General features: G+C 51.8%; 8 protein-coding genes across 8 annotated transcripts; 5 read left to right on the top strand and 3 right to left on the bottom strand.

Moving 5' to 3' along the window:
- Positions 1-10: 10 nt before the first annotated feature.
- AA0111_g11307 (Vacuole morphology and inheritance protein 14) lies at positions 11-3,116 on the bottom strand (the record flags this gene model as incomplete). Its single annotated transcript, XM_028645157.1, has 6 exons — positions 11-425; positions 501-672; positions 727-806; positions 857-1,359; positions 1,407-2,651; positions 2,718-3,116. 6 exons carry the CDS (start codon positions 3,114-3,116, stop codon positions 11-13), a joined length of 2,814 nt encoding a protein of 937 aa, XP_028501114.1.
- Positions 3,117-3,586: 470 nt separating this feature from the next.
- AA0111_g11306 (hypothetical protein) lies at positions 3,587-5,315 on the top strand (the record flags this gene model as incomplete). Its single annotated transcript, XM_028645156.1, has 4 exons — positions 3,587-3,717; positions 3,767-3,796; positions 3,847-3,921; positions 3,971-5,315. 4 exons carry the CDS (start codon positions 3,587-3,589, stop codon positions 5,313-5,315), a joined length of 1,581 nt encoding a protein of 526 aa, XP_028501113.1.
- A 506-nt stretch (positions 5,316-5,821) lies between these two features.
- On the top strand, positions 5,822-8,002 carry AA0111_g11305 (hypothetical protein; the record flags this gene model as incomplete). Its single annotated transcript, XM_028645155.1, has 1 exon — positions 5,822-8,002. The coding sequence occupies one exon, from the start codon at positions 5,822-5,824 to the stop codon at positions 8,000-8,002; it is 2,181 nt and encodes a 726-aa protein (XP_028501116.1).
- A 246-nt stretch (positions 8,003-8,248) lies between these two features.
- Positions 8,249-11,470, bottom strand: AA0111_g11304 (hypothetical protein; the record flags this gene model as incomplete). Its single annotated transcript, XM_028645154.1, has 4 exons — positions 8,249-8,929; positions 8,990-9,568; positions 9,618-10,129; positions 10,180-11,470. The coding sequence occupies 4 exons, from the start codon at positions 11,468-11,470 to the stop codon at positions 8,249-8,251; spliced, it is 3,063 nt and encodes a 1,020-aa protein (XP_028501115.1).
- Positions 11,471-11,820: 350 nt separating this feature from the next.
- On the top strand, positions 11,821-12,744 carry AA0111_g11303 (hypothetical protein; the record flags this gene model as incomplete). Its single annotated transcript, XM_028645153.1, has 1 exon — positions 11,821-12,744. One exon carries the CDS (start codon positions 11,821-11,823, stop codon positions 12,742-12,744), a length of 924 nt encoding a protein of 307 aa, XP_028501111.1.
- A 1,073-nt stretch (positions 12,745-13,817) lies between these two features.
- AA0111_g11302 (hypothetical protein) lies at positions 13,818-19,498 on the top strand (the record flags this gene model as incomplete). The annotated part of the gene is made up of 7 exons (XM_028645152.1): positions 13,818-14,077; positions 14,134-14,362; positions 14,542-14,604; positions 14,665-14,892; positions 14,954-15,098; positions 15,162-19,210; positions 19,268-19,498. 7 exons carry the CDS (start codon positions 13,818-13,820, stop codon positions 19,496-19,498), a joined length of 5,205 nt encoding a protein of 1,734 aa, XP_028501110.1.
- Positions 19,499-20,115: 617 nt separating this feature from the next.
- Positions 20,116-21,529, top strand: AA0111_g11301 (putative dihydroorotase; the record flags this gene model as incomplete). Its single annotated transcript, XM_028645151.1, has 3 exons — positions 20,116-20,250; positions 20,447-20,638; positions 20,699-21,529. 3 exons carry the CDS (start codon positions 20,116-20,118, stop codon positions 21,527-21,529), a joined length of 1,158 nt encoding a protein of 385 aa, XP_028501080.1.
- Positions 21,530-21,673: 144 nt separating this feature from the next.
- AA0111_g11300 (hypothetical protein) lies at positions 21,674-25,570 on the bottom strand (the record flags this gene model as incomplete). The annotated part of the gene is made up of 1 exon (XM_028645150.1): positions 21,674-25,570. The coding sequence occupies one exon, from the start codon at positions 25,568-25,570 to the stop codon at positions 21,674-21,676; it is 3,897 nt and encodes a 1,298-aa protein (XP_028501112.1).
- Positions 25,571-26,086: the final 516 nt, after the last annotated feature.

Here is a 26,086-nt window from a genome sequence, read left to right as displayed (position 1 = left end):
CTATCGAGTCTTACTTCTTGTCCTTTCGTCTTCCGGCTACACCCCCAGCAAATCGCCCCAGGTTGCTGAGACTGGATCTGGGCTTATGCCCCTGTGCTGGACCTGGCGGCACAGGCGCGGGAGGTGGCCTCATGGCGCCCGCCGGGCTGCCAGGCCTCAGTCCTGCAGGTTTGGGTGGTATAGGTGGCGTGGGGGCAGTTGGTCCCATCTTCTCCTGCACCTCTTCCTCCTCGCCCATGCTAGCCATCCGCTGACTACGCCTGGCTTTTTCCTGCGTCTGCTTAAATCTCTCCAGCAACTCTGTCCACTTCACGCTGCCACCCGCTTCCGGCCCGCCCAGACCATCTCTGGGTTTCAAGCGGCCTGGGCGTTCGAATGTTGAAGCACTGGGTCCCCCAGACGACGGGATACCGCTGCTACTACTGCTGTTCGAGCCAACTTCTGAGCTTTTTTGCCGCAAGTGGTTTAATGTAGGAGAGGAGGAAGAAGGGTGAACATACGTCGAGCTGCTGCGTTGCGGCGCAATGTGCAGGTAGCCGATGGCCGAGACGCTGTTGAGGCGGTTCTTAAGCGCTGCAAAAGCCGATGATTGAGGCAGTAGCATGAGCAGACCGTACATGCACTTGTAGAGATGCGGGTACCGTTCCGGCTCGAGAAGCTGCATTCGGAGGTCTAGCCCAGTACTGTTAGCGGCAATATTTGCGATCGAATAGTCGAAGATCTTACATGTGAAGACGGGAGATTCTAAGAGCTGAACGAGCTTGTCGATTTGTATGAGCATGTTGACTGTCATCTCAAGATCCGCACTGGCAGGATTAGCAGACTGTCCCATACAAGTTCAGAGGGCCAAACATACAAAACCTGGAGCAAGTGGTATGCTTGCTCATAAGCTTGGGCAAGAAGACACAATGAGAAGGTGGCCACGGCGTTGTTGCACCACGCTTTGAACAAAATAACGAAGAATGATTGACCGTCCTTATTGTCTAGATTCCTGAGTCGTCTTCGTAAATCGGCGAGCTCCGGTGCAGTGATCAAATTGTTGTTGAGATTCTGGACCATGATGCTAGCAAATTCGACATCCTCGTCTTTTGCAAGACAATCAGCCATGGTGCGATATATGCGCTCTGCGCTCAGCGTTATGCAGAGCTGCCTAATGATGAGATTGCCACGGGTCTCAAGAAGTCGGCGGTCCGTACAGAACAGCTTCAGGAGATTGACCATGAAGGAAGTAAAGTACGTGTCGTCGCTGTGCAGGGATATTTGTGACAAAAGCAGCAGGTCACGCGTGACCACAGCATCCGAAGGATCGGAAAGGGTCTTGAGCAGAGCAGGAAAGGTACCGTCGTCCACTGTCAGTATCTGCAGATTGTCAGCAACGACTTAGTTTCCGAAAAGCCTGTACTTACTCTGCCAGGTGCCATCCTGTGCAGCATTATCAGCCATGCTATGGCCGCAACGCGAGTGGCCTCGTGTTCATTTAGAAACTGCAGGGTTAGAGCACTAACAGCAGCTTGGTAGTCAAGCTCTGGTATCGGACGCGGCGATGTGCCTCTTTCTTCTGCTGGTGTGGGGGAGCGTGTGCCCTTGCCATCGGGCGATTCAGCCTTGTTGGCTTGATCTCGAATGACTGCCTTGAGCAGTCGGCCAGATAGATTAGAATCCCGCCGTTGTGTTCCAGTGAGCTCTTTGCCTAGCTCAGATAGGGAAGGAGGTAGCTGAATTTGTCCACCTGCAGCACCGTCGCGGGGGCGGTTGTCATCAGACAATGACAGGATATAATCCATCAACGAAGCGTTGACCTTGACTGCAGCCTTGCGAACGGTGTCGACCTCATGTGACATTCGTGGCAGGACGTGGGACAAGAGACTTGGGACGAACGGCATAATGTCTTCTGGGCATATGTCGAAGAAGTTGTCGATCCAGCGGAGTGCTGTCAGCAGTATCTCAGTCTGCTCTTCTTCCGTATCTGGTGGGGGAACCAAAAAGTCGACTAGGATCTCAAGAATCTTAGGATGGTCGACGTGCACATCCTGACCAGGTATCCAGTTTCCGTCTCCGTTGACAGACCTTCCGCTGTCGCCGGAAACAGAGGCACTCTCTCCACTTGCATCGCCCTTCTCGTCGATGGAGTTGTCGAGCTCGAGGGGCGTGCTGTCTGTCGCTTCGCTTCCACTATGGATGCTACCCACAGAGTGCCTGCGTTCTAGTTTCTCGTTGCCCCCTTTGCTGTCGGCTATACCCTTCTTGATGCGTGCAATCTTCTTGATCTCAGCAAGAAATCGGTCTAGCGCCTGCTGGGTCATGGTGTATACATCTTGGTTGCTGTCGCTCAGAAACTTGAAGAGGCCGCCGAGGAAGCGCGGGAGGTGGGCGATGAGCTCGAGATCGGGTATGGAGTCGAGCAGGGTGATCCATGCCACGAGGAAAGAGCGCGTGAAGGGGTTCAGGACGTTGATGCGCTCTTCGAGGAGGGGCAGGAAGCGTTCGAGGTTGAAGGCGAAGGGGTGGGGTTCGTCTTCGGGGTCGTCCTGATCGGGTGTGTCGTGTAGCACAGAGACGTAGCTGGCGGCTGACTCTGAGACGATGTCTTTGATCAGGCGATCCAATAGTTCTGCCCCGTTCTTGACAGAGAGCTCCGAATCTGCAGCCATCTGGACGGTCCGGGCCGTGTTAGCCTGGTCTCACGAGGGGAGTTTGTGCGGTAGCCATGTCCTCACCTTGCAGAGCGCGTCAAAGACGTGGTTGAAGTAGACGAGTATCTCGCCCTTGGCCACCTTTGCGATGTTGTACATGCTCTCGCACGCATAGTACCTGACACGCGCATCTTGGTCGCCGAAGCAGGCCAGGACGGGGGGCACGATCTCCTCGAGATAGCGGGCGACTTCTGGGCCCAGGGCTATCGAGGCAGCCGCGAGTCCGATGAGACCGCCGTTGCGGGCGTGGGGCTGGTGGACCGCATAGGCGTACTCGTGGCAGAGCTGGTGCACGATGCGGGCTATCCTGTCGTGGTCCTGGGCGGCGAGAGCGTCCCGGATGAGGCCCTCGAGCTCGAGCGCGCCGCTCTTGCGCTTGTCGTAGAGCTTGTCATTGAGGGCTTTGGTGATGTTGACGTCCATGGTGGGGGACAACTCTACATGTGGGGGACAAATCTACATGGTGCAGCAGGCAGCTTGTCGCATCTTGCGCTCTATGCTTTGCTGCGGGGTCAGGGTCGGGGTCGGTGGTCGCGTATGTTGGTGTTTGCTCGCTCACGATACAGCCAGCAGCAGCCGAGCGAACCATGCATGCAAGCCGGGCCCGCACGTCATCGTACACCTACACAAGCGCCCCCATCCCTGCCCACTAGACCCCGCCGATAGACGAGACATGTCCCAAAACAAACTCCCCACGCCCATCTCAACATGTTAAGACGACGCACAACTGCCCTTCCTCACGACCACAGCTGTCATGACGATTGGCAGCTCCCCTTGCCGCTAGGCGCTTAGTCTGTCCAAGTCACTCGCTCGCTCTGGCCGACGCCCTTGCCCGTCGCCGCCTCACCTCACTCACAGTTCACCTGCACCTGTCAGGTGCCACAAGCTGGTCCATGGACAGGTTTAAGAATAAGTTTCTGAAGCCTCACCGTCGCTCCCAGCGAGAGGAAGACATGGAAAAACTAAGGGAGCCCAAAGTCTCGCCCATCGCGACTGGCGGCTTCAAGCACTGGGCTGTGGCTTTGTAAGTCCTGCATGTCTCTGCCCTGAGTGGCGAGTGCTTACGGCAGCAGTATCGTCTGCAACTTCAATGTCGATATCGGGTAGGTAATTGCTAGTGCCATGTCTATGAGAAATGTATTGAGTTTGGTAGCCCAGAAATCGAGATACTGTACCCACCAGATGTGCCCTTTACGACGGCCGACTTGAGTGCTATATGCTTCAACAGGTACCTGAATCAGCCAGTCCTGTGTCGTGCCAATCTAAGACGCGTCTAGCTTCCCTGAGCAACAGAATACAGAGACAGCCGAGGATCTCTCTTACGACTTCGCCATTACCAACAATTCGCCTGACATCAAACTAAGTTCGCCGAATGCCCCTCATGGCAGCGCTGACACCTTTTACGGCTCGTGTATCTTCCCCCAAGAGTTCGACGATACCATGAAGAGAAGCTTCAACCAAAGAACTCTCGTTCTGATCTCACATCACAGTTTCACTTCCTTCCATCATCGCATCTTGCAAAAGATGACAGAGTCGGGACATCTCAGCGATCCGACAACTATAGAATCTGCACACTCGCAGATGAACACATGGGAGCCTCCAGCTCTGCGACGTCACCATCTCCCATTCATGGGCACCACACTGACTTTGGACATTGCACCACATCGTGCCTTCCCCCTGCAAGGACTCCCTGGACCCACGCCGCTAATCTCAGATATACCCTTGTCCATCTACGCCTATGAACCCATCGGGTCCTGGGACAACATCATGCACTATATGCCCTGCATCACCGACCTTTACGTACTGTACGAGAAGCTGATACTCTGCGAAAGCGTCATCGTCATCGCAAAGTCACCGCAGCTGGCGAGCGAAGCCGTCTCGTCGCTGGTCGATCTCATTTGCCCCGTGCCATACGCAGGTGTGGTCAAACCCTACATGACCATGCAAGCCAACTTCAAGAGCATCGGCATCGACGGTGGAACCCCAACCTCATTTGTGATCGGCATCACCAACCCTTTTCTGTTGAAACGCATCGTCGCTGCAGCAGAAGCCAGCCACAAAGCCCGGCCACACATCCTCTATCTCCAGAACTTTGACGGCCCAGTTCCAACACGTCGCCATCACTCGCTCCACCACAAATCAAGTCGCAACGCACTTCTAGACCTCCCCGGCGGCGGTATTGAAGTCCACACTCCCTCTAAACGCTTCCTCAAATCAGACCCGACTGTCGTATCGCAGATCGAAACTCTGCTCAAACTCGGCGATCAAACCCGCGAACTCGGTCCTATCATCCGTCGCCATTTCGCAGACCTTACTGCACAGTTCATTTCGCCCATCAACCGATACCTCGCAACGTCCAACATAGTGACGCCAGGCGGCAACAACAGATATGCCAGTTTTCACGTACCGGATCTCATGAGCAGTGTAAGCAAACACGGTACAGGTGTCAAGTTTCGCGGCTCTGGGCCTATTCAACGCCATCGCGCCAGAGATGGGCTGTACGAAACGTTTTGCAAGAGTCCGAACTTTTACTCTTGGTTGGAGATGAAGATCAGTCTGGAGAACGAGGCGAGTGCAGGCTTGCTGAATGCGCCTGTTGCGACGAGTGCTGCTGTTAATTGAGTTGAGCTGGGTTATGGAAAGGGTTTGGATTTGGTTGTTATGCATGAAGACAGCGAGTGGGGAGAAGCAGTAACGTGTAATTTGCAATGAGATACCACCACCAGGACATAGAGAGTGTGCTAGCGCAAATCGGGCCTATAATATGAGTTGTGTTTTTCAAGATTAAAATTGTACTCAGAAGTTGATCAGCTCATGTCAATCGATAGAGGATGCTATTGGCGCCTTGCTGCCGAATCGCAAGCGGCTGTACGTCAACGGCTATTGGTGGGTGGCTGTGCATATTCCGGTCAGCACCTCGACAGCAACTGGGAACCTTTCGTCCAATGCCCACTGCCGTGCCTCAGCTGTGCCGCTGGGGTCGCTGTGTTGGCCAATCTGGTAGGTAGGCAGTGCAGCGCTTCCTCACTGTATAATGATGCCTTACTCCACACGCCGTTATCCCGTCCACTGTTCAACGTCGCAGTCACAAACACATCGAAAACCGTCATTATCAGGAACCCTCCGAGATGGATCAACATACCACAGAATACGACTATCCACCTTTGAGAAAAGGTGAACGATACATAGAAAAGAACGACGGATCATTCCCTCCAAAAGACGCATCTCAAAATGATGTTTTTCTCACCGCTTCACTTGAGAACTATCACATGGTGACGACTGGCGATATTCGAATCCTGAAACTTGATTCCGGGTCATTCAACGATCCTTTGAGCTGTCGATTGGATGTTCACTCCCTCGAAAGCTACCCAAAGTACGACGCACTTTCGTATAGGTGGGGAAACCCATCACCTGAGGGAAGAATCCTTCTCGACGATGTACCATTTCCCGTAACTATATCGCTCGAGAACGCTCTGAGGCATGTGCGCCTGCGGGACGATGTACGCTATATATGGGCAGATGCCGTATGCATCAACCAACAGGACAAGGAGGAGCGTGGAAACCAGATTCACCTGATGAAAGAGATCTACTCTCGATCCAATACTGTGAGAGTTTGGATTGATATAGAGCTATCTCTTGAGGATCCTGTTGTTCGAAGGCTTTTCACTCTTCGACTGCAAGACGCCGCCGATCAGCTGGGCGAGGATCCCGAGTTCTGGAGATTACTTCTCCCGCTTCTCCAGAATGAGTATTGGGACAGGCTCTGGATACAACAGGAGCTTGTCTTCGCACCAAAATTGGTATTCCACTGCCGAGGAGTGACTATCCCTGGAAACTGTTTAATGGCACTTCAACTTCAGATTTCCCGAAAGTTGGCCGGTGGTAGAGATGCATTCGATACTGATGATCCATGGAGCCTGTTCAGACCGCTAGAATCAACGATCAAGGCCCCTTCCAGGAATTTAGCTTGTTGGCGGGCGATGATGAAGAATAAGGTGCCGGTCGATCCACTTACTCTTCAGCCAGATCTCACTCTTCTCAAGCCGAAGGCTGAATGGAAGCTTGATCCTAGAAAAATGAGCTCACACCTGAGTACCAGCCCAATCTATCTGTTGGGTATGCTGCGGCAGTCACAGGCCTTGAAGATAACGAAAGCAGAGGACCGAGTCAGAGCCGTTCTGAACCTAGTCATCGACTATGATGACGATGGTTCCGAAGCAGATTGCGAACGAACTGTTACTGAATGGTATCTTCGCATCGCTCAGCTACTGCCATTCAAATGCAATAGCCTCCTATTTCTGGCCATGGCTAAAACATCAACTAATTCCAACGATAATATCCAAGGCTTGCCTTCGTGGGCTCCAAATTGGAGCTCTCCGGCAAATGCGGAATACTTCTTGGGCGCCTTCCATGCTGCGGGAGATTTACCTATGTACGGGACGCCTTTTCAAGGCGATATAGAGCATGATATCCTACACGTTAGGGGCTTCAAGTATGCTACTGTCGATCAAATGCTCTCAACTACCGATAACGCCTTGTCTCCCCTTTCGAATATGTTGAGCCTATTCATTTCAACCATAAAATCCACCGTATACCACTATCGCGATGTTCAGAAGCTTGGAAACATTCTCACCGGCCCAGCTATGGCTGAGCTTCGCATACCCCGTGATTACTTCAGCGAAATGGAAGCGGTTATCTACACTGGTGTTCTGCTTGGTCATTCTCTCCTCAATCCTCATCTTCGCATTGTCGATTTGCTTCCTCGTGGAACGAAGGTCTTTGACCATTCAGAAACAAAAAATAGGGCTGCATGTCTGGTTTTGCGAAGATTTCTTAACTTTTGTCCCTCATGTCTCCGGTGCCTCTGCCTTGGAGGAGAATCCGATCTAGTTCAAGAGCTAGGAGGTAAAACTGAGCGCTTCCGACAATTCATTCAACTGGTACACAAGACTTTGTCTTCCGGATGTCTGACATCTATCATATCCTCCAAGGTCACACCTAACACCACGCCTACCACCACTTTTGCCATCACGGAAGGAAGGGCCTTGGTGAGATCTGGTGACGAGGTTTGGATACTTTTTGGCTGTGCAACACCTATGGTACTTCGGAGAACTGGTCGATATAATGTCCCATACTTTCTTGTAGCTTCCCCAGCCTATGTTTCCGATGTCATGAATGGAGAAGCGATGGATGGGAACTTTGGCGGCTGGTCTAGAGTGTTGGAAACGAAAAAGTTGGGTCCCGCCCCTGCAAAGCCATATGTATCGGGAAGAAGTAAATGGAAGGTGAGGGTAATCCGTCTGCGATAGGTGTCCGTCAGTAAAGATATCACGATGCGAAGTGGAGAATTTGGCGGTTGGAAGGTAACCCCTGATGTAGGAAAGGAATTGAAGGAGTGCAGTAAATAGATAAACTTTTCGGAAATTTTTGATGTCGGCGAGCAGGGCGTCTAAAACTCGCGAAGAGTTTACAATAGGATTTTACTTTGTAATCTTAATAGATCCCGGATTTTTCCTACACATATACGTCTTTGAACACTAAAGATGGAGTAGCTTTCAAGACCTAAAAACTAATTTCCTTCTAGAAATCAGTTTGTTCGCCACGGTCACAATAATCTCACGTTTAGTATCCTTGTCCTTACCCTCCCCTTCTCTTGGTGCTGTCTCGAAAGTATTCCAAACCTCAATATACTTATTATCGCTGTCCCTGGTAGTGTAGATTGCATGAAACGCTTCCGCCATGCGATCACGCGTTTTCATAGCTTGGAAGTCTTCCAACGTAACGCCCTTGCCTTGCTGATTTGTCGCATTGCGATGATAGACCGAGAACTGTACGCAATATAGTACCAAAGCAGCCAAACCTGCTGCCAAGGCTGTCGCGACGCTCGAGCCGCTGACTAGACTGCACTTCTCGAATGGCACATTGCCAGGCCGGTCTTTGATGACCCGGTCGCCAGGGAAGATGAAGTCGACATGAGAGGCCCGAGTCCAGCGCCAGGCGGTGCCCCATGCTGTCGCGGCACCGATCTTGAAGCGTGTTGGGTTGGCGGCTGGATGGCTCCCATTGGCGTCGGTAGCCTGGTCGTTGGCAGAGCAGAAGAGAAGGATGTTCTTCTTAGCCGCTTCGTCCAGAGAAATTTCAAGCTTCCTGATGTCGGCTTCGTTGTCAACCGTCTTCTCGATTGTCCACGACATAGAGATAATGTCTACACCTCGGTCGATAGCTGCGCGCACGGCCTTTGAGACGGGGATTAGTTAATCAGTGCAATAGAATATGCTCACAGGCGTTGAACGTACCTTTTCGGCGCTCTTAGCCGTAATTTGCCGTTTGCCTTGCTCTTTGCCACTATACTCATCGAGCCGAAGAACGTAAAGCTGGACCATGGGACAAACCCTGCAAATCAGGCTTGCCATGACGGTGCCATGAAAGCCACTAGTTGCCCAGTATGGCGCGTTAAGATTGTTTTGGTTGCGGAAGCTGCGGCCTCCAATCACTTTGTCGACTACGGATTGTTCGTTGATGTCTAATCCATCGTCGATGAGAGCTACCACGATTGGCCTCTGCTCAACCCCACTCAAGCGCGAAGTATCCAGATCGACGTTCTGAATGAAGGTTGCGAACTCATCCATGCACGTTAGCCACTTATGTTGATCCTTTTGTGGCTCTTGTGCGGCCGTTAGTCCCTCCCCGAGTTCCGTCTTCTTTAAAGGAAGTGCATCTCGTTGGACTTCGATTGTTGGTGGGAGTGGTTCTTGGTTCTTGGAATCGTTGGATTGCTTGCTTTCGATGCTTTCGATGAGTAGGCTTCTGTTGTGCTTCAGTCTTGCGCAAAATGCATCCAAGTTCCGTTTCTCTCTCGCTCGTGTCTCCAAACCCTGCATTTTAGTCAGTGTTTGAATCTTTTTAGACTCGGGACCTGCGCACCTGAGTCGCATACAGCACGACTGTGTCAAGCTTTTTCAATTGGTTGAGGCCCTCTGACTCACTCCAGCTGCGCAGGACAGCATTGTTTCCACCCCAGTAGAGGTTGACTTGACTGACATTCGGGGCAGCTTTTGCTATGACCTCGGAGCTGAGATCTGTTCTCTGCCAGTCCCAAACCTTGAGCACCTCAATTCCCTGGAGAGCTTTTTCAATGGTCTCATCACTGTGAGCCGGCTGTTCGCTATCGTCGATGTATAGATTGAAGATTCGCTTCACGCCCTTGCTTCGAAGCCAGTCAAAAATAACCGTATAGTCATCCCGACCTTTGCCTGTATCCTTGGCAGTAGACCTTGAGAGAAATTTGGAAACCGCAGCTGGAGGTTTTTCTATCCGGATGTTGGGGAGCAACACGTATTTGAGAGTATCTTCGAAATTGACGTAACTCATCTTCTGCAGCCTCTGCAATGAAACTATGGGAGGCCCATCGGCCAATGACCAGTACAGCTCCTTTTCTGTCGCGCCTTTAGTCTCACTCAATGCTCTCTGCTGTTGATCGACTTACCTTGAACTGGCCCATAGAGAAATGAAACAATGCTTTCGTGATCTTCTTGGGTTCCCATGTAATACAGCTTCAAGAAGTCTCGAATTGCATTTGCCGTCGTCTCTGTGACCACTTCTTTATGTTTGGATGCCTTGTTAGTACCCGAGGCCGGTGCCTTGGACACGGCAGGCGACATCGCCACAGATAATTTCCCACCTGGCCTAGATTCATTCACAATATCGAGTCGTGTAGGCTGGCGCTGAATTCCTTTCATTGGAAGATCCTGATGCTCAGTCGCTGAATCCTTGTGTCTGCTCTGTGGCTGTTCCTTGGAGCGATTGAGCTGGTGGGTTGGGACTGGACGGACCTGATCTGGGGCTTTTGGCACCTGTTGCCCTCCTGGTACACTTTTAGAACTTTCCTTTGCGTTTCGGCTGCTGGTTATTGTTTTGTCGCTCGATCTGTTACTGCTGCGCTCTTCTCTTGTGTCTTTAGCCTCAGCTTCAGCCTTCTTCGCTGCTTGTCTCGTCTTCTCGTGGTATCGATACACCGATAGCCGATACGGCTCGATGTCGGCGCCTACATTGACGTTCAGAGCAGCGTCGCAAGCGTTCACTAGTGCGCGCACGACGTCCATTTGCGATTCTGTGCAGCGCTCCCACTCGACGGCAATGTGAAGCGGGGTTTTGAATTCGTTATTCTGGGCTTCCAGCGTCTTAGCATTGCGTACTCGTTTGATGAGCTTGAGGGCAATTCTGCGCGCATACTTGTGCTTGCTGAGCATGGCTTTGTGAAGGCAGTTGTTATTCTTTGAGTCCACAAGCGCCAGAACGACATCGATATTCCCCTTGGCATTATAGGCATCGCACATATACTCCACAAGTTTAGTGATGCCGCCTATGATGGCCGCCTGCAGTGGCGTGGTGCCAGCACTGTCCGTTTCTTTCATGAGGTGACAATGCTGCTTGATCACATGTTCCACGAGCGGCTTCAGCGCACTCGCGCTGTCCTTTCCTGCCTCTACAATCATGTGCAGAAGATTCCTCGGATTATGGTCGTTTGTCCTTTGGTCAAGGTAGTTGTATTCGTCCTGGTTGCTGATGATGGTTTTGATGTTCAGCTTGCCCTCCCTGAAGCCGGCGATGATGTGCTCGAATTGGACTTTGATGTCTTGTTCGTGCTCTTCTTCATCCTCACTTCCCGACTCACTGGAGTCCCCCTCCTTGTCGGTCTCGCTTTCGGCAGCCTTATCAGTATCATGTCCATTCGCTATCTCCAATTCATCAGGTTCTTGTAGGCGTGTGCTTTCCATGACGGGCAGGATACAGTCTGGTATGAACGAAGTTTTGTTGTTCTACCGGAACGCAAATAGATGGGCTGGGAAATCAGCGCATGCACACATTTGATGGCGCACTGCAGAGCTTGGCCCGATGCAGGTAGCAGGCGAAACGGCTGCCATAATTGTGTCCACGCTTTAGCGGCGGGGCAATCCTTGAAATGGGGGATGATTGGTGTGGTAGGGCTCGTGACTAAGAAATGGCCCCCACACAGCACAGCTTCCTTTCTAAGTATAGTTATATTATAATTCATGGGTGCGCCTGAGAAACGATATGTATTCCTTCCCAAGGCAGCCTTGGTCTTCATAAGCATCTTGACGCGACTATGGCAGAAGTTTCCAACAACGACCTCGTGCAAACAGAAGAGGAGTACGAGAATGACGACGACGACGATGACATTTTTGATATTATACTGAATCCCGGCGGCGACGAAGGCAGCTCATTTCGCACCAGAAACGATCCGTCAGCGCCTTACCAACGTACCAATGTTACCGAACGTAAAGGGGCACTGGACATCCGCTGCTCCTGTCTGGACGTGATTCACGGCCTCGTGAGCCCCGATGCCGAAGAATTTGCGACAATTATTGTTCTCAACTTCAGGTTCGACAGCCGCAAGACAGCAAGGCGCATTTTGGCGGTGAACATCACCCTCCAGTTTGCACCTGAGCAACCCGGTGACCCCGGGCCCGAAGTGTTTCGGATCGCACCCTACGATAGTATGGTTATGGTTCAGACAACACAGATGGAAGAGAAGACAACCATGGCGGGCGTCAGTTTGGGGGCACCTCCGCTTGTTGGTGTAGAGTTGGGGGCGGAATTGGGCTGGGAACGCAGCGTCAACAGAGAAACTACTGATGCGACAAAAGTGATTGGTTCAATTGATCTTTTGGGAAGGACTTATGGGAACGCAGACAGCGCATCGTGGTCACTTATTGAGAACAGTACCACCAAGACTGGCGTACCATCAACGATGCGTACGGCAATCTTGTTGAAAAGGCAGGACGAGAAGCCGTTTCGCTGCAATTTCAAGATAGAAGCCAAGGTTGATCCTAAAAGTTCTATGGAGAAGAGCTTCCAAAGGCTGTTTGGGGGACGACCCAAAGACGATCCTCTGCTCTTTGATCCAGAGCTGCCTCCTACCAACAAATTGCAGACGTACGATCTCACCGCACTTGGATCTGTGGACCTGGGCAGCCTCTCAGGCGTGACTTTCCAAACCGTGCTTGACTCTGCAGTAAAGCATATCTAGGATAGTTTGATGCGAAAATTCAATGTAAATACTAGATACGACTTCACCAAAGTTTGAAGGTTGCAAAAATATGTTGGCCATATCAAATGATCTTTTCTCGATCCTGTGCATACATGAGTAGCATTGTTTGGGTTTCTTACTTCTAGGATGATCACGCACAACTGGATTGTAGTTTGGGTTACGACTTGGGTTATGACCATATCTGACATAATCCTTACTTCTTTTCTCATCCTTGATAGCACTGCGATAGCTACATACAACACTTGCAGCCGCGGCGGTTCCCATGTGACACTTATGTGATTTAGCGGTGGGCTTGGAGATTCGGAGATGAACATTCAAGCTTCATGCATTCGAAAGCAGGCCAGGAATTCTAAATCGGTGTATAGAGCATATATCGTACTGAGAGTGGGGATGTTGTCAGCAGCCACAGCTTGGGGCGTCAGCAGTAACCAGGTTGAGATGTGCCCGCAGGGGCAGAATTCTTTGTATCACCCACTAGACGTAACTCCATGCCCTGTTTATGCAAATAAAGTGGGGGCGGATGCTGAGTTACATATTAATCGCTTACGCGACCACTTGCTCGCACGATTCTGAATCCAAGATCGTTGCCTACACTGTACATACTCGTAGCGCAATCCTAAGGGTACGAATAGGTATTTCAGCTGTTAGCCGGATTGAAGGACCTGAGGGTGCCGTGGGTTCAGCTAGATTCTGCATATGCATCACATATCACATGACTAGCCTTGGCAGGCTAAGCGGTCATCTCATGCACGTCAGCATCTAGCATAGATAGCAATACACACGACACACCTACCGAAACGCTCACATCACACGCTGACGAGTCTCCGCCCCCAACGGCCCCCGCTTAGGTATGACTAGATATAGACAGGGTTCCGCTGGTGTGAATGCGGCTGTGCTGCACGCTGCACGCATAATTGCTACCATGTGATGAAAGTTGAGCTTGAAGGCGCACATCAGCCCCTCGCTTCGCGCTTTGCTGTTGCGACTTCTAGCACGATCACGCCTGTTGGACCGACTCCCATTCTACGCGCGGGATTCGGATCGGGGAGAAAATGTCTAGCATCGCATCAGACCATGATGACCATTCTTCGGCAACATCATCATCATCGACAAGTGACGAGCACGACACGTCTCCTGCTGAAGATGTTGACCCCGCGTCAGGCACCCATGCCAACGGGTTGCGGAGCAGCGTTGCAGGTGTGATTGATCCGGTTGTCGTGGAGGAGGAGGAGGAGGAGGAGGAGAAGGAAGCAGCGGCGACTATGGGCTTCAGGGCAAGGATAATCATGTGTTTGCGAACGAATTCGAGTAGGTCAATCTGGCGAGGCTCGTGCATCATGGGCGTATATCCATGTTCTGACCAAGCAGCGTTGTCACCATCCACGGTCTTCACGGCCACCGTGAGACAACTTGGCAAGCGCGGGATGAATCGAAACAAGAGACAGTCCGTGGATTGAAGGAATTCGGGTGGGAGCTGGGCTTCCGTTTGATGAATTATGGTTACGATGCTTTCAAGACGCTCTCGAAAGAGGGCATCACTAAGGAGGCATCAAAGTTACTGCGTACGGTTGCAGATGCAAGGAATGCAAAAGACAAGGTAGATACCTTTTGTGGGAGGGGGAGGGTGAGAGACGTAGGCGCGCATTTACTGATAATTTTCTTGTAGGATTGGTTCCGCCCGATCGTCTTCGTTTGCCATGATATCGGAGGCACGATTGTCAAACAAGTAACAAATGCCCTTCATGTGGAAGGTGTCAGCCTAATGACTGCTTCCAGGCTTTGTATCAGTCCGTCATGAATCCAGGATATGCCGACATCGCCGAGTCCACCAAATGGATTGTATTCAACCCCTTGAGGCCAGTCAACCTTATGGTCCTTGGCTAACGAACCGCGACTTAGTTATTCATCGGCTATCCACACAGATGGCATAGCGTCTTCGATATGGAAGAGAAGATTGCATGGCTTTTCTTCTCGGGTTCAAAATTACCCAAGGGAAATTCGCTGCTTCACATCAAAAGCCTCGCAAGGGCCGTCATCGATTGCAACCTGGCTTTCGTAGAGTCCAAGATTCTTCTAAAGACGGATATCCTCAGTGTCCGATCTACCCTCACGGACCTAAATGAATGCGTAAGATGCAGTACACACGGCATGGCTGAATGATGTCGAGTTAACTTTTTGCATTTTCCAGATTTTCCCTGAATTTGACGCGACGCTCGCGACTGGAACTGTATACAAATACGAATTTCCTCAGCCCCATGCGGCTTTGGCCTGCGCAGAGCAGATTTCGGAGTTGAAATCGACCTTTGAATTCTTCAAAAATCGGCTACAGCTAGGTAGGGTGAATCAAAGCCGCTGAGGGGGAAGATGATAGCAATGATTGAACTAACATCGATTAGATCATGGACTGGTGAAATTAGCAGAGGTATCATCATATATGAACGCACTCGTGGCACAGGCGCCTCCGGTCCGACCAGTCCTATTCAACCGATATCAGAGAAACCCTCTGGCTAACAACCAACAATACATCAACTGGCGGGAGAGCACTGATTCCAATGTTTTGGTTATCCATGGGCAAAACCCAAGGCCATGGCTTTCTGGATCCGTCTTCGAAGACCTACTGAAGAATTCCTCAGATGATGGGATTTGGAGCTACTTCTCATTTGATGGGGGCGATGACCGCTACAAGGATACATGGGCATTCCTTTCAACCATGGCCACACAGTGGGTAAGGACGGAAGAGGTTCTCAAATCCGACTTTGACTTTGAAAACGACATGTCTCGCTTTCTAGCACAGCGCACTCTTACTGAGGACGACTTGCTTGTGTTATTGAGCAGGATTCGATACTTCTACAGCAAGGGAGAAATGGTGTTTGTGCTTGACAACCTGGATGAATGCTCGGACAAGCTCTCTTCGTTCTGGCGTTTGGCAGCCGAAATGTCAGAATCGCGGGAGAAGCAATGGAAATTCCTGATCATGACCAAGTCGATAGACTCGCTCGATGAATGGCTGAAGGGCTCGCCGACAATTGTACTCGAGGATGAATTCTCACTGGAAGATTTCGATCCCTGCGTCAGGGATGAGATTGACTACGCGTTGCATCAGCTCGATGCCAGATACGCATCAACACTGTCAATCGGCAGATATCGAGACGATATGTTGAGGAAATGCGGTAATGATGTTGGCCTGGCCCGGCTCCTCGTTCAAGATATCCAGAACAGCCCCTCTTTAGATGCTCTCACAAATGCCCTGGAGAGGCTTCCGGAAGTGAATTTGGAAGTTCTCTTCCGGAAGACTATGCGCGCCGTGCCGGAAGCTAAGCGCAGTCTCGTGGCCAGGGCCATTACCTGGCTCGTGTTTGCCTTTCGGCCCCTTAGTATTGGCGAACTGCGCTCAGTACTTGGCATATCTGAATCGACCCAGGATGCAGATGGTATGGGGGCAATGAATGCGCTGACTGGCATCCCAATCTTTGATTTCTCCAACCCGCAGGAGATGCGCTTCCAACATGCAGAGCTAAAGAATCTGATTCTCCAGTGTGACAAGGAGGAGTGGTATCATGTCCAGGCAACTGCACACGAAATGATGGCAGAAGCCTGCCTTGCATTCCTGGGCACCACTAGTGCCTATGATGCTTTAAACATGGTGTGCGAGGTTCGGCATGGTGTTTTGTCAACACCATGTGTCCGGCCCCGGGTAGATGTAGCCACTTATGCTGTGTGCTACTGGGATCGACACTATCGACTTGCATCCAACAAGAGTCGTTTGATAACACAAGTGGTGGAGTTTTTCAAGAGCAAGGCAGCGTTCCGGAGTTGGCAGATGGCACATTGGTTCATGTCGAATCCGTTCTCTCGGGTGGACCGTACCTATGTTTGCCTACTACCGGTCGTGGCTTCCATGGGCCTGGACGATGTATATGAGCGATGGATACAAGACGACGGCATGTCCGAAGCCGAGCAAAAGCTGTGGCTTCCGTATGCTGTGGCCGAGGCGGCAAGAAACAGACATGGCAGTTTGGTGCTTCACTTGTTACGGTCAGTGGAGCTGGACAGGGCAACAGCCGAGTACGTGCTCGAAGCAGCTTGCTCGGGGGGAGACGAGGACGTGCTTGTGGATGTCGTGTCACACATTCGCAAGACGGCGGTGCCATCATTCACATGGCCGGCTTTTGTCGTCCGCCGCGCGGCATGGAATGGTCATGCCAAGGTTGTGCAGGCGCTGATAGACGAGGGCGCCGACATCAGTGGCAACGAAGGAGCGCCGTTTGGCCAATGCTCTCTGTATGTAGCAGCACGCAACGGCCACGTCGAGGTGGTCAAGCTGGTGGCCATGCACGATGAAAGCCTTGTGACGGCGCGCGACGAGCAGGACAATTCGGTGCTGGATGCGGCGGCCTGGCAGGGAAATGCTAACATGGTCAGACTGCTACTCGAGAAGGGCGCTCCCCTTAACGCAGACGACGGCGGAGCCATTAGCAGTGCATGTGGCATAGGCGCGCACGCTGCCGTACGCGTGCTCCTCGAACACGGGGCGCAGACAGAAACGAAGGGCGATGGCGAAAGGTGGCCGCCGCTGCACATGGCTATCCAAGAAGGCGCGTGGCAGTGTGTTCAAGAGCTGCTTCAGTTCAAGAGCGACGCGAACCACGAATGCTTAGGCGACACGCCGCTGATGTTTGCTGTCAGAGCAAAGCGGCTCGACATGGTGCAGCTGCTGGTGGAGCATGGGGCGGATGTAAACAAGCGGCATGACGAGCAGACGGCGACGGCTCTGCAGACGGCTGTGAGCCAGAAGGGCGGGCGGGCCATGGTGGAGTGGCTGGTGGACAAGGGCGCCGACGTCAACCTGCGCACGCCCGAGAGCTCGCCCCTGTTTGGCGCATGCCTGGAAGGTGATGTCGACATGGTGCGGCTGCTGCTCGACAAAGGCGCCAAGGTGAACGACGTGTGCAGCCTGTGGACGCCGCTACATAGCGCATACAAGAGCGCCGCCGTGACGCGCCTGTTGCTCGAGGCTGGCGCATCCGTTGATCAAGTTGTGGACGGGAGCTGGCGCCCGCCGCTGTTCCTCGCGGCCGAATGGGGCCAGACGGACGTAGTAGAGGTGCTAGTCGAGCACCATGCCGACGTCAACCTGCCCTATCGACCCGCCGACGTCGAAACGCTGTCCGGCTTCACGCCGCTGCTCGCTGCCCTCAAGGCCGGCCATGGCGACACGGCGCGCGTGCTGCTCGAGGCCGGCGCCGACACCAGCATTAAGCCAGCAAGTGGCATCCATCCCGTCTTGTACATGGACACGACGGACTTGCTGCGCATGGTGCTCGAGTTCCAGCCTGACCTTGGCCTGGCCGACCGCGACGGCGACACGGCCCTCAACGCTGTCCTAGAACGTGACACCGTCCAGCTGGCGGACGTGAAGCTGCTCGTCCATGCCGGCAGCAACGTCGACACCACCAACACGGCCGGCTGGACGCCACTACACAAGGCCATTGACAAGGACAAGCTGGACATTGCGCGCTTCTTGCTCAAGCGCGGCGCCAATGCCAATGCCCTCGCCCTCGAAACCGGCGCCCCGTTGCACCTGGCCTGCTCCAAGGCCTCTCCCGCTGCCGTCCGCCTCTTGGTTGACGCCGGCGCCAATGTTAATCTCATCGCCTCCTACCATGGCTCACCTGCCCAGGCCGCCTGCGGCCGCTCGTTCGCTTTCGGTGTGGATGTGGAGGACGACGACGTAGAGCGCACGATACTCGAGGTCCTGCAATGCCTTGTTTCCGACACCGCCACGATGGACGTCAACGCCACCGGCGGGCTCTACGGGTCGGCCCTAGCCGCCGGTAGCCACCGCGCCACGGCTCCAGTCCTGCAATTCCTGCTCCGTCTCGGCGCGACGACGGACACGTGTGACCAGGCCGGCCGCTACCCCATTCACCTCGCCGCCGTTAGACCTACCACGGCCAACTTTGTCGTCCTGCGTGACGCCAACGCCAATCTCTACGCACGTGACAACGCCGGTCGCACGCTGGTGCATTTCGCCATCGTGAGTGGGAATCTGCATCTGCTCCGTTGTGTGCTGCAGGCCACCAATGGCCTACTCCATGCACCCGATGCCGACGGCTGGACTCCGCTGCACTACGCCGCCAGAGGCACCTACTACTGCCACTCCGACCTAGTCGATCAGGACATGCGCGAACAGCGCAAGCATGAGTTTGTCGTCTTCCTCATCGACCAGGGCGCCGATATCTGCGCTCTCACCGTTGGGCCTGATGGCAAGCAGTCATCGCCGCTCAAGCTGGCCAACTACCATGGTGCCAAGCAAGAGACTTTACACCTGTTGACGCCCGATAACAATGTCAACAACAATGCCATGGCATGGGATCAAATCTCTCACCAATCAAAAAAGGCCTTTGATGCATGGCCGACTATTTACTGCGATGCTTGTCTCTACGTAAGTCCAATCCTTTTTTTCTTTGTTTCTAACAAAGATACTCATGCCTAGTCACAGAAAGTCAGCGGCTTCCGCTACGAGTGCAGAGATTGCTGGGATTTCGATTTTTGCTACAAGTGCTATGCCAACAGACATGTGCTGCACCCACATCACGAATGGAATACCATGGGCCAGGAGTTTGAAGACGAGCCAGATGCTCAATCCGAAGCCGCTAACCAAGACTCGGACAGCGATGACGACACAGACTCGGAAAGTGATGATAGCTCTAGTAAGGAGTCCTCTACATAGAGAAAACAAAAAATGAATAAATTTCATAGAATAATAAGTAGCATATTCAGACCACCAGTGGCTGCGATGAGGACGAATGCAGAACAAGCGTGGTCGTAGGTGAGATTTATCAAGTTGCAGGAGCTCTTTCAGCGGCCCAGGTAGCACTTCATGGATATAACGAAGTGCTTGGTGCCTATCATAGGCAAACTCTCAAAATGGGCTAGGAGCTCGGATAGTTGTATCTGGCCTAAGCAAAGCTTACTCAGGCTGATTGTGCATTTGCCTAATCCGATCATAGTTTTAACGAAACAAAGAAAGATAGATGCTTGTCGGCAGAGATACCTCAGTTTGAAGTGATAAAACTAGTGGGTTGAAAAACGACTTCCCAATGCAAACAACAGATTCGATTGATGTATCGTATAGAAGTGACGTTCAGGACTTATTTCTCATCAGTAACCTGGGTGTGTCATTTGCGATTTGCATCTCCTACAGTACGATACTGTGATGGATGTGCAGACGGTGGTGCATCCCGCTTCCGGACTAGTGCGGCTCCGCGCCCCGATCTCGCCAAAAAGCGGGCAATTTTCCAGCAGTAGTAACGACAACCCCACAAGCAGAGTTCCCTAAAGCCAAACATGGACTTCACCAAGTTGACCGAGATTGAGCTACCAGCGGCTTTTGATGCCCATGTACATCTCCGCGATGGCGAGATGTCGCAGCTGGTCACACCCACGATTCGCAAGGGTGGTGTGAATCAGGTGTATGTCATGGTAAGCTAGCGTCTTTTGCACAAGCATCCTGTTATACTCGAGTCAAGTTTCTATTCATATCTTGCCCAACCTGTCTTGCTCCATCTACTGCTTACCCTCTTGCAATATCTACTCTTCTTGTTCCCATCTTTGGGTTTTTCTTTCTTCACAAAATGCTTGTAGTGCTTCTCTAACTTCCACGTGCTTACTACTATAGCCTAACCTCGTCCCACCCATCACGTCCGTGCAGCAATGTCTTGAGTACCGCGACCGTCTCCAGGCAATTGAACCGAATGTGGATTATCTCATGTCCTTGTATCTCCACGAAGACATTACACCCGAGGTGATTCGTGAAGCAAAGAAAGCGGGAATCACAGGTGTAAAGTCCTACCCAGCAGGTGTTACAACGGTACGTGTAACTCCCATCACCTGTTGACGACCAACATAGCTATCAAGTGCAATATGCTAGACACTACACATGTATGCATCGAATAACTCATCATTCCAGAACTCGTCCTCCGGTGTCCTCGACTACGAGACCTTCTACCCCGTCTTCGAGGAAATGGAAAAACAAAACATGGTCCTCAACCTCCACGGCGAAGTCCCATCCACACCAGCCGGCACCCACGTCTCATCCACCAAAGACACAAAGACAGGCGCCATCACCATCCTCAACGCTGAACCCGCCTTCCTACCTACTTTCATCTCCCTGCACAAGCGCTTCCCTAAACTCCGCATCATCCTCGAGCACTGCAGCACGGCCGCCGCTCTAGATGCAGTCCGTTCCTGTGGCCCCTCGGTGTCTGGTACTATCACCGCGCACCACCTTAGTCTCATCATTGATGATTGGGCGGGCGACCCATTCTGTTTCTGCAAGCCTGTTGCTAAGACGCCCGAGGATCGCGATGCGTTACTCCGCGCTGTTGTGCAGAGCAACGGGAAATTCTACTTAGGGACGGATTCGGCGCCGCATCCACGGGGCAAGAAGAGGGGTGAGGATAAGGTTGCTGCGGGTGTGTTCACCCAGCCGTATGCGCTAGGATACGTATTGGATGCGCTTCAGACGGGGATTGAGAGGGGAGTCATCAAGGAGAGTGAGGTGACCAAGGAGGTTCTTGAGGGCTTCTTTGGGGTGTGGGGAAGGAAGTTTTACCAGATTAAGGAAAAGAGGGATGAGAAGGTCGTTTTGAAGAAGAGTGGGGAGAAGGTTTTGGACGTGTTGAAGAAGGAGGGCGGCGGAGATGTAGAGGTTGTGCCTTTCAGGAAGGGTGAAATGACCTGGAGTGTGGAGTGGAAGTGAGCGTCCGCCCCAACATCGACGTTTCGCAAATTTCATGTCTACAGATGTCTACGTCAAGCTTGTAATGTAGTTCCCAAATACAAGACCCGACGACGAAGCGTATCGCCTGGCCTGGCCTTAGCTAACAAAGATTCCTCACGTTTGTCAGACTCTTCCATCCACGCTCTCACGCGTCTCTGACTCTGGTTTCTTGTTCCATTTCATTGGGACGAATTCCACGGACAATCCTGAATGACGAGTTTGACGAGTTTTTGATGAGCTAGTCGAACTTCCTCTGCTACGCCGATGTGAGAATACAGAATTTCTACTACTATTCTCTGCTTCACTAGTAGTGGAATTGTCCACCGATGGCATTTCTCTAACACGTGGCTGTTTCCGGGGTCGCTCCTCGGAGAGATGGCTCTCGCTTTCCGTAGTGCTGTCTTTTATGTCATCTTCCCGATTGCGTTTCATGGGCGTTGGTACCATAGCTGGTCCGGAAGATGCCATACTTGACAACGATAGTCTGCCGATGCTAGAGGTGAGGCTTTTGGAAAAGCGGGAGAAAAAACCCGGGTTTGGTTGATCGCAGCTACTAGACTGTGAGAGCGTAGGTGCCCGTATAAGCTCGTGTGCGGGCCCATCTGATGGTTTTGCATCTTTTTTGGATAGAATCGAACTACTGGTGTCATCATGCATGTTATCGACGGTTCGTGATTTCCTGGACATCATCACCGCCTGTCCAGCACTCTTGTTACTTTGTTCCTTCTGGAGTGATGATACTTCGGGCACGATAGATTTGGAGTCGACCTTGAAGCTGATACCTTGATCTGACTGGACCGCGATATCGCTGGGAAAACCGATCGTCTCCGCAGAGTTTTGTGTCGTCCCATTCGCTGTGAATCCTAAATCGTTCTTCTGAACAGCTCGAAGTAAAGCTAGCCCTATTGCAAAAGCAACTTTTCGATCCACCCCATTTCCAACGATCCTATATTGCTCGTTAAGATTGCCGATGATCGGCTCTTGATCCATATAACCTTGCGTACGACGAGCCTCTAATACACTAATTGATCGATGTTGGTCCCAATGTAATAGTGCGCCGGCGCGAGAATTATAGACAGCAAGACCCGTCGTGATACATGGTATCAAACCCTTGGCTTTAATCCTCTTGTAGGCCTTTCCAGCCTCGGCCCTTGGATCTCTTAAGAGCGTCGGAATGAGGCCGCGTTGATCGGCTTCTCTGTAACCACAGCCCGGTGGTTGTGTCGGAATGCATTTAACAATTGCCCGTTGTTTGCGTGTGGATAGTCCCGGCACTCTATGATCTGGAAACGGAATGCAGGTCTGAACGATGCCGGTTCCAATATCAGGCAACTCATCACTCACAGTCGATGCAGGTACATATGCAAAGGGTGTAGGGTAGTACTCTCGTTCACCAAATCGCTTCCCGTTGGGTAGACGACCAAGGCTTTTCCCAGCGATTTCCTCCAATGGTCGAGCATGAGTGTGCCACGGCTGCGCTATCAGTTCGAGGCCTGGTGCTGCTATAGTAAGGATCAACCGTGAGCGTTGTTGCGCACTACTATAGCTCCATGCATCCATAATGTATTGGTTGCACTGGTAGCCCATTGAAACGAGGCAAGCAACTACCTGCGATAACACATTTTGATTTTCGTACCCAACACGCGTTGATGCCATATTGACCACGTTCTCGAGAATACCGTATAGGGGCCGATACAGATCGACATAAGAACAGAATGTACTAATGTGTGATGCGTTACGCAACGACGGCTCACTGAAAGGATTCCGCTGAAGAAGTGAGAACCCAGGACACGGAGATCCAGCAGCGATGAAATCAACATCTCCAACTCGAGGAATGAGCTTCGGTCTGCTACCCTTCAAAGCTGCATTCAAGTGGTCGTCGACAGAACCACAAAAGAGAGACATTGCCTTTGGGTTCTTCGCATTCGCTCGTTGAGTATGGATAGCATGTGGACTGAAGTCGACAGCAGAGTTGAAGACGACTGCACCGCCTTCTTCAAGGCCTCGATCGAGAGAACCTCCGCCACTAAATAGGCTCATGCCTCGCAAGGTTTGTTGAGATGAAGTCATATCGGGAACTTCGTTGAAACTGTTTGGAAGACTGCGCAGGAAGACGAGGCTCTTCTCCTGTGCCTTAGTGATCGTTCCCATAGCTAGAAACCAAAGATCGCCTGCACCACCACGATTGTATGTGAATGGTATGCAGTCATTCACAATGTCTGACTTGGAAACAAACTTGATGTGGCAGCGCCTCTGGATACGAGATAAGACCACCACCTCATATTCGTCAGTAAGCACAAGCTCATTTGGGGCGAGATCGACTCGACCAGCCTCCTTTGCCAGCTCCTCGCAGTCACGCTTTAGTCTTAGTAGTTTGCGTATCGTGGTCGTTTGATTAGCGTGATCGATACCCTGAATGACGACTGGATCCAGGATTTGATATCCGTGCAATGCTCTTGCCATGTATACTGTGTCGCCGCGGTGATAAGTCTCCTCTGGCGAGCTTTTGGGTCTTAGGCATATGCAAGTCTTATGTGAGGGTTGGACGGTTACGAAAGCGCTATCCTGAGTAACGTAGGTCTGACGGATGAAGAAGTGGTTGGCATCGATCTTACTTGGCGACCAATCTATATCGTACCTTCCGTTGATGTCAGTAGACAATAGCTCCCCCTCGGTACAATTGCAGTTGTCGGATAGAAAGACCTCGTTGTCATAAGGATACCTCGCTGTAGAGATGTTGGTCTCATGATGGCGATAGATCCATAGCACGAACAACTTCTGAACTCCGTTCTTCAGAAGCTCCGTAGCCTGAACGTAGGCAAGCCAGTCCCAGTTCGTATTACGCCAAACTCTGCAATCTGTTTCGTTCGGCGTTAGTGCAACTATGTCGCCTACCCTTACTGGTGAGTTTCCGTAAGGTATACAGACGTTTGGTCGTGTTGTAGTTGTCTGTCGTGCTGACCTACGTTTGGCGAAACCCAGTTTGCGCTTCCTACGCTCCTGTTCGATAGCAATAGTCTCTACCGGACGTTGCTTGCGTAGTTGTCCACCGAAATACATGTCTTTAAAGCAACTAAATACCTCAGGCGTAGCGATAGTTTGCTCAATAACCCTCTCTTGGAGTTCGATAGCTGTCAGATCTTTGGCCATGCATTCGCTCCATAGCGGATGCGCTAGCAGCTGTTTCGAGTTTGGGAGGTTGAAAGCCTGATTGTAGAAATATTCGATATACGCGTTGACGCCAACGCGAAAGTCAGTCTGGTGTCTGAAGGCACCGTGCCATCGTCCGAAGTCTGAGCATTGTGCGAATCGTTGCGTCATCATCCAAGCATGAAAACCTTCGCGAAACTCGTAGAGTCCCACACTGCCCGCCGATTCCAGGTAGTCGATCACATGCTTTCCTAGTTGCGCAACCCAAACGAATGATTTCTGGAATCTCCTGTAACCTAGAGCGGCTTTGTTAAGTCTGTACCAGACGTCATACACAGTATCTTCGGCAGCGAGAGTCGATTGTATGTAAGTCGTGATACCAGCATTCTCTAAGTCCCCGTATCCCTCAATAGAACTATCTTGAATAGGTACAGCGTGCACAAAGTGCTTAGTCGCGCCTAAGCATATAAAGCCGTCAAAACATAGTTTCTTGGTGATAGGAATTTCGAGATAGTGGAGGCTAATCAATTCATATGCCCTCTTCTCACTGTCCGGTGTTCGGTAAATTTCGAAATCTTGTAGATCCACAATCAGAAGCTTCTTGCCAGATTCGTTCCCATCGCCGAAAGGGTGCCCGGAAGAGTGTCGCTTCCACTCAGTCTTAAATTCTCGTAGAGCCTCCGACTCAGGCGTTACAGGTACTGGTGGTGACCAATTGGCTACATGCGATCGTGCGAAATCGCTAGTCGCCGACGGACGGATGGTTGGTTGGCTTCGACGCGTTGTGTTCTCGCTCTGTGGGCCTTGCCGCCGCATTGAAGAGTCTGGTGTCGATATAGTGATACTGTCTTTGGTAAGGGCAGGTGGCATTATCTGCTTGCGGATCTGCAGTGTAGGCAATCCAGGCGCGCTCTACAGCGGTGAAGGATGGCCGAACGCTGGAAATGGAGTGTTGAGCTCCGAATTAGGCCGCAGCCATACTGTTTCAGTCAAAGTGAATTTGCGGGTGACGGCGACAGTTGAACGGTGAAATCCAGCTCTTGCAACAACTGTGTGCGACCAACAAAGGACTCAGGACGCCTCGCGGTCAAACTGTAGACAAAGACAATATAATGCCAAATCAAACTCACGGTCTGAGACGAAGTTCAAGCATTTTCTCGGCGCATCAGATCAAGTGGCGAGTGCCGAACTCAGGACGTGGTAGCGACATTCGGAGGTAGCAGGCAGCGGTGCCTCACCAAGGCAAGCGCACCAGCGACCAGCTCACGAAGAGGCAGGAGGGACGTGATCATCGCATTAGAGAATTACTCATCGGTATGTGATTAAGGTCGTTCTCGAATAGCTTGTACCGAGATTTCAAGATACACGGTTTCTTGCGATGGAGAT

The sequence above is a fragment of the Alternaria arborescens genome (genome assembly GCF_004154835.1).
Source record: "Alternaria arborescens strain FERA 675 chromosome Unknown contig_47, whole genome shotgun sequence".
Classification (NCBI taxonomy): domain Eukaryota; kingdom Fungi; phylum Ascomycota; class Dothideomycetes; order Pleosporales; family Pleosporaceae; genus Alternaria; species Alternaria arborescens.
The sequence above is the reverse complement of the archived record's forward strand: the minus strand, read 5'-3'. Positions and strand labels throughout refer to the sequence as shown.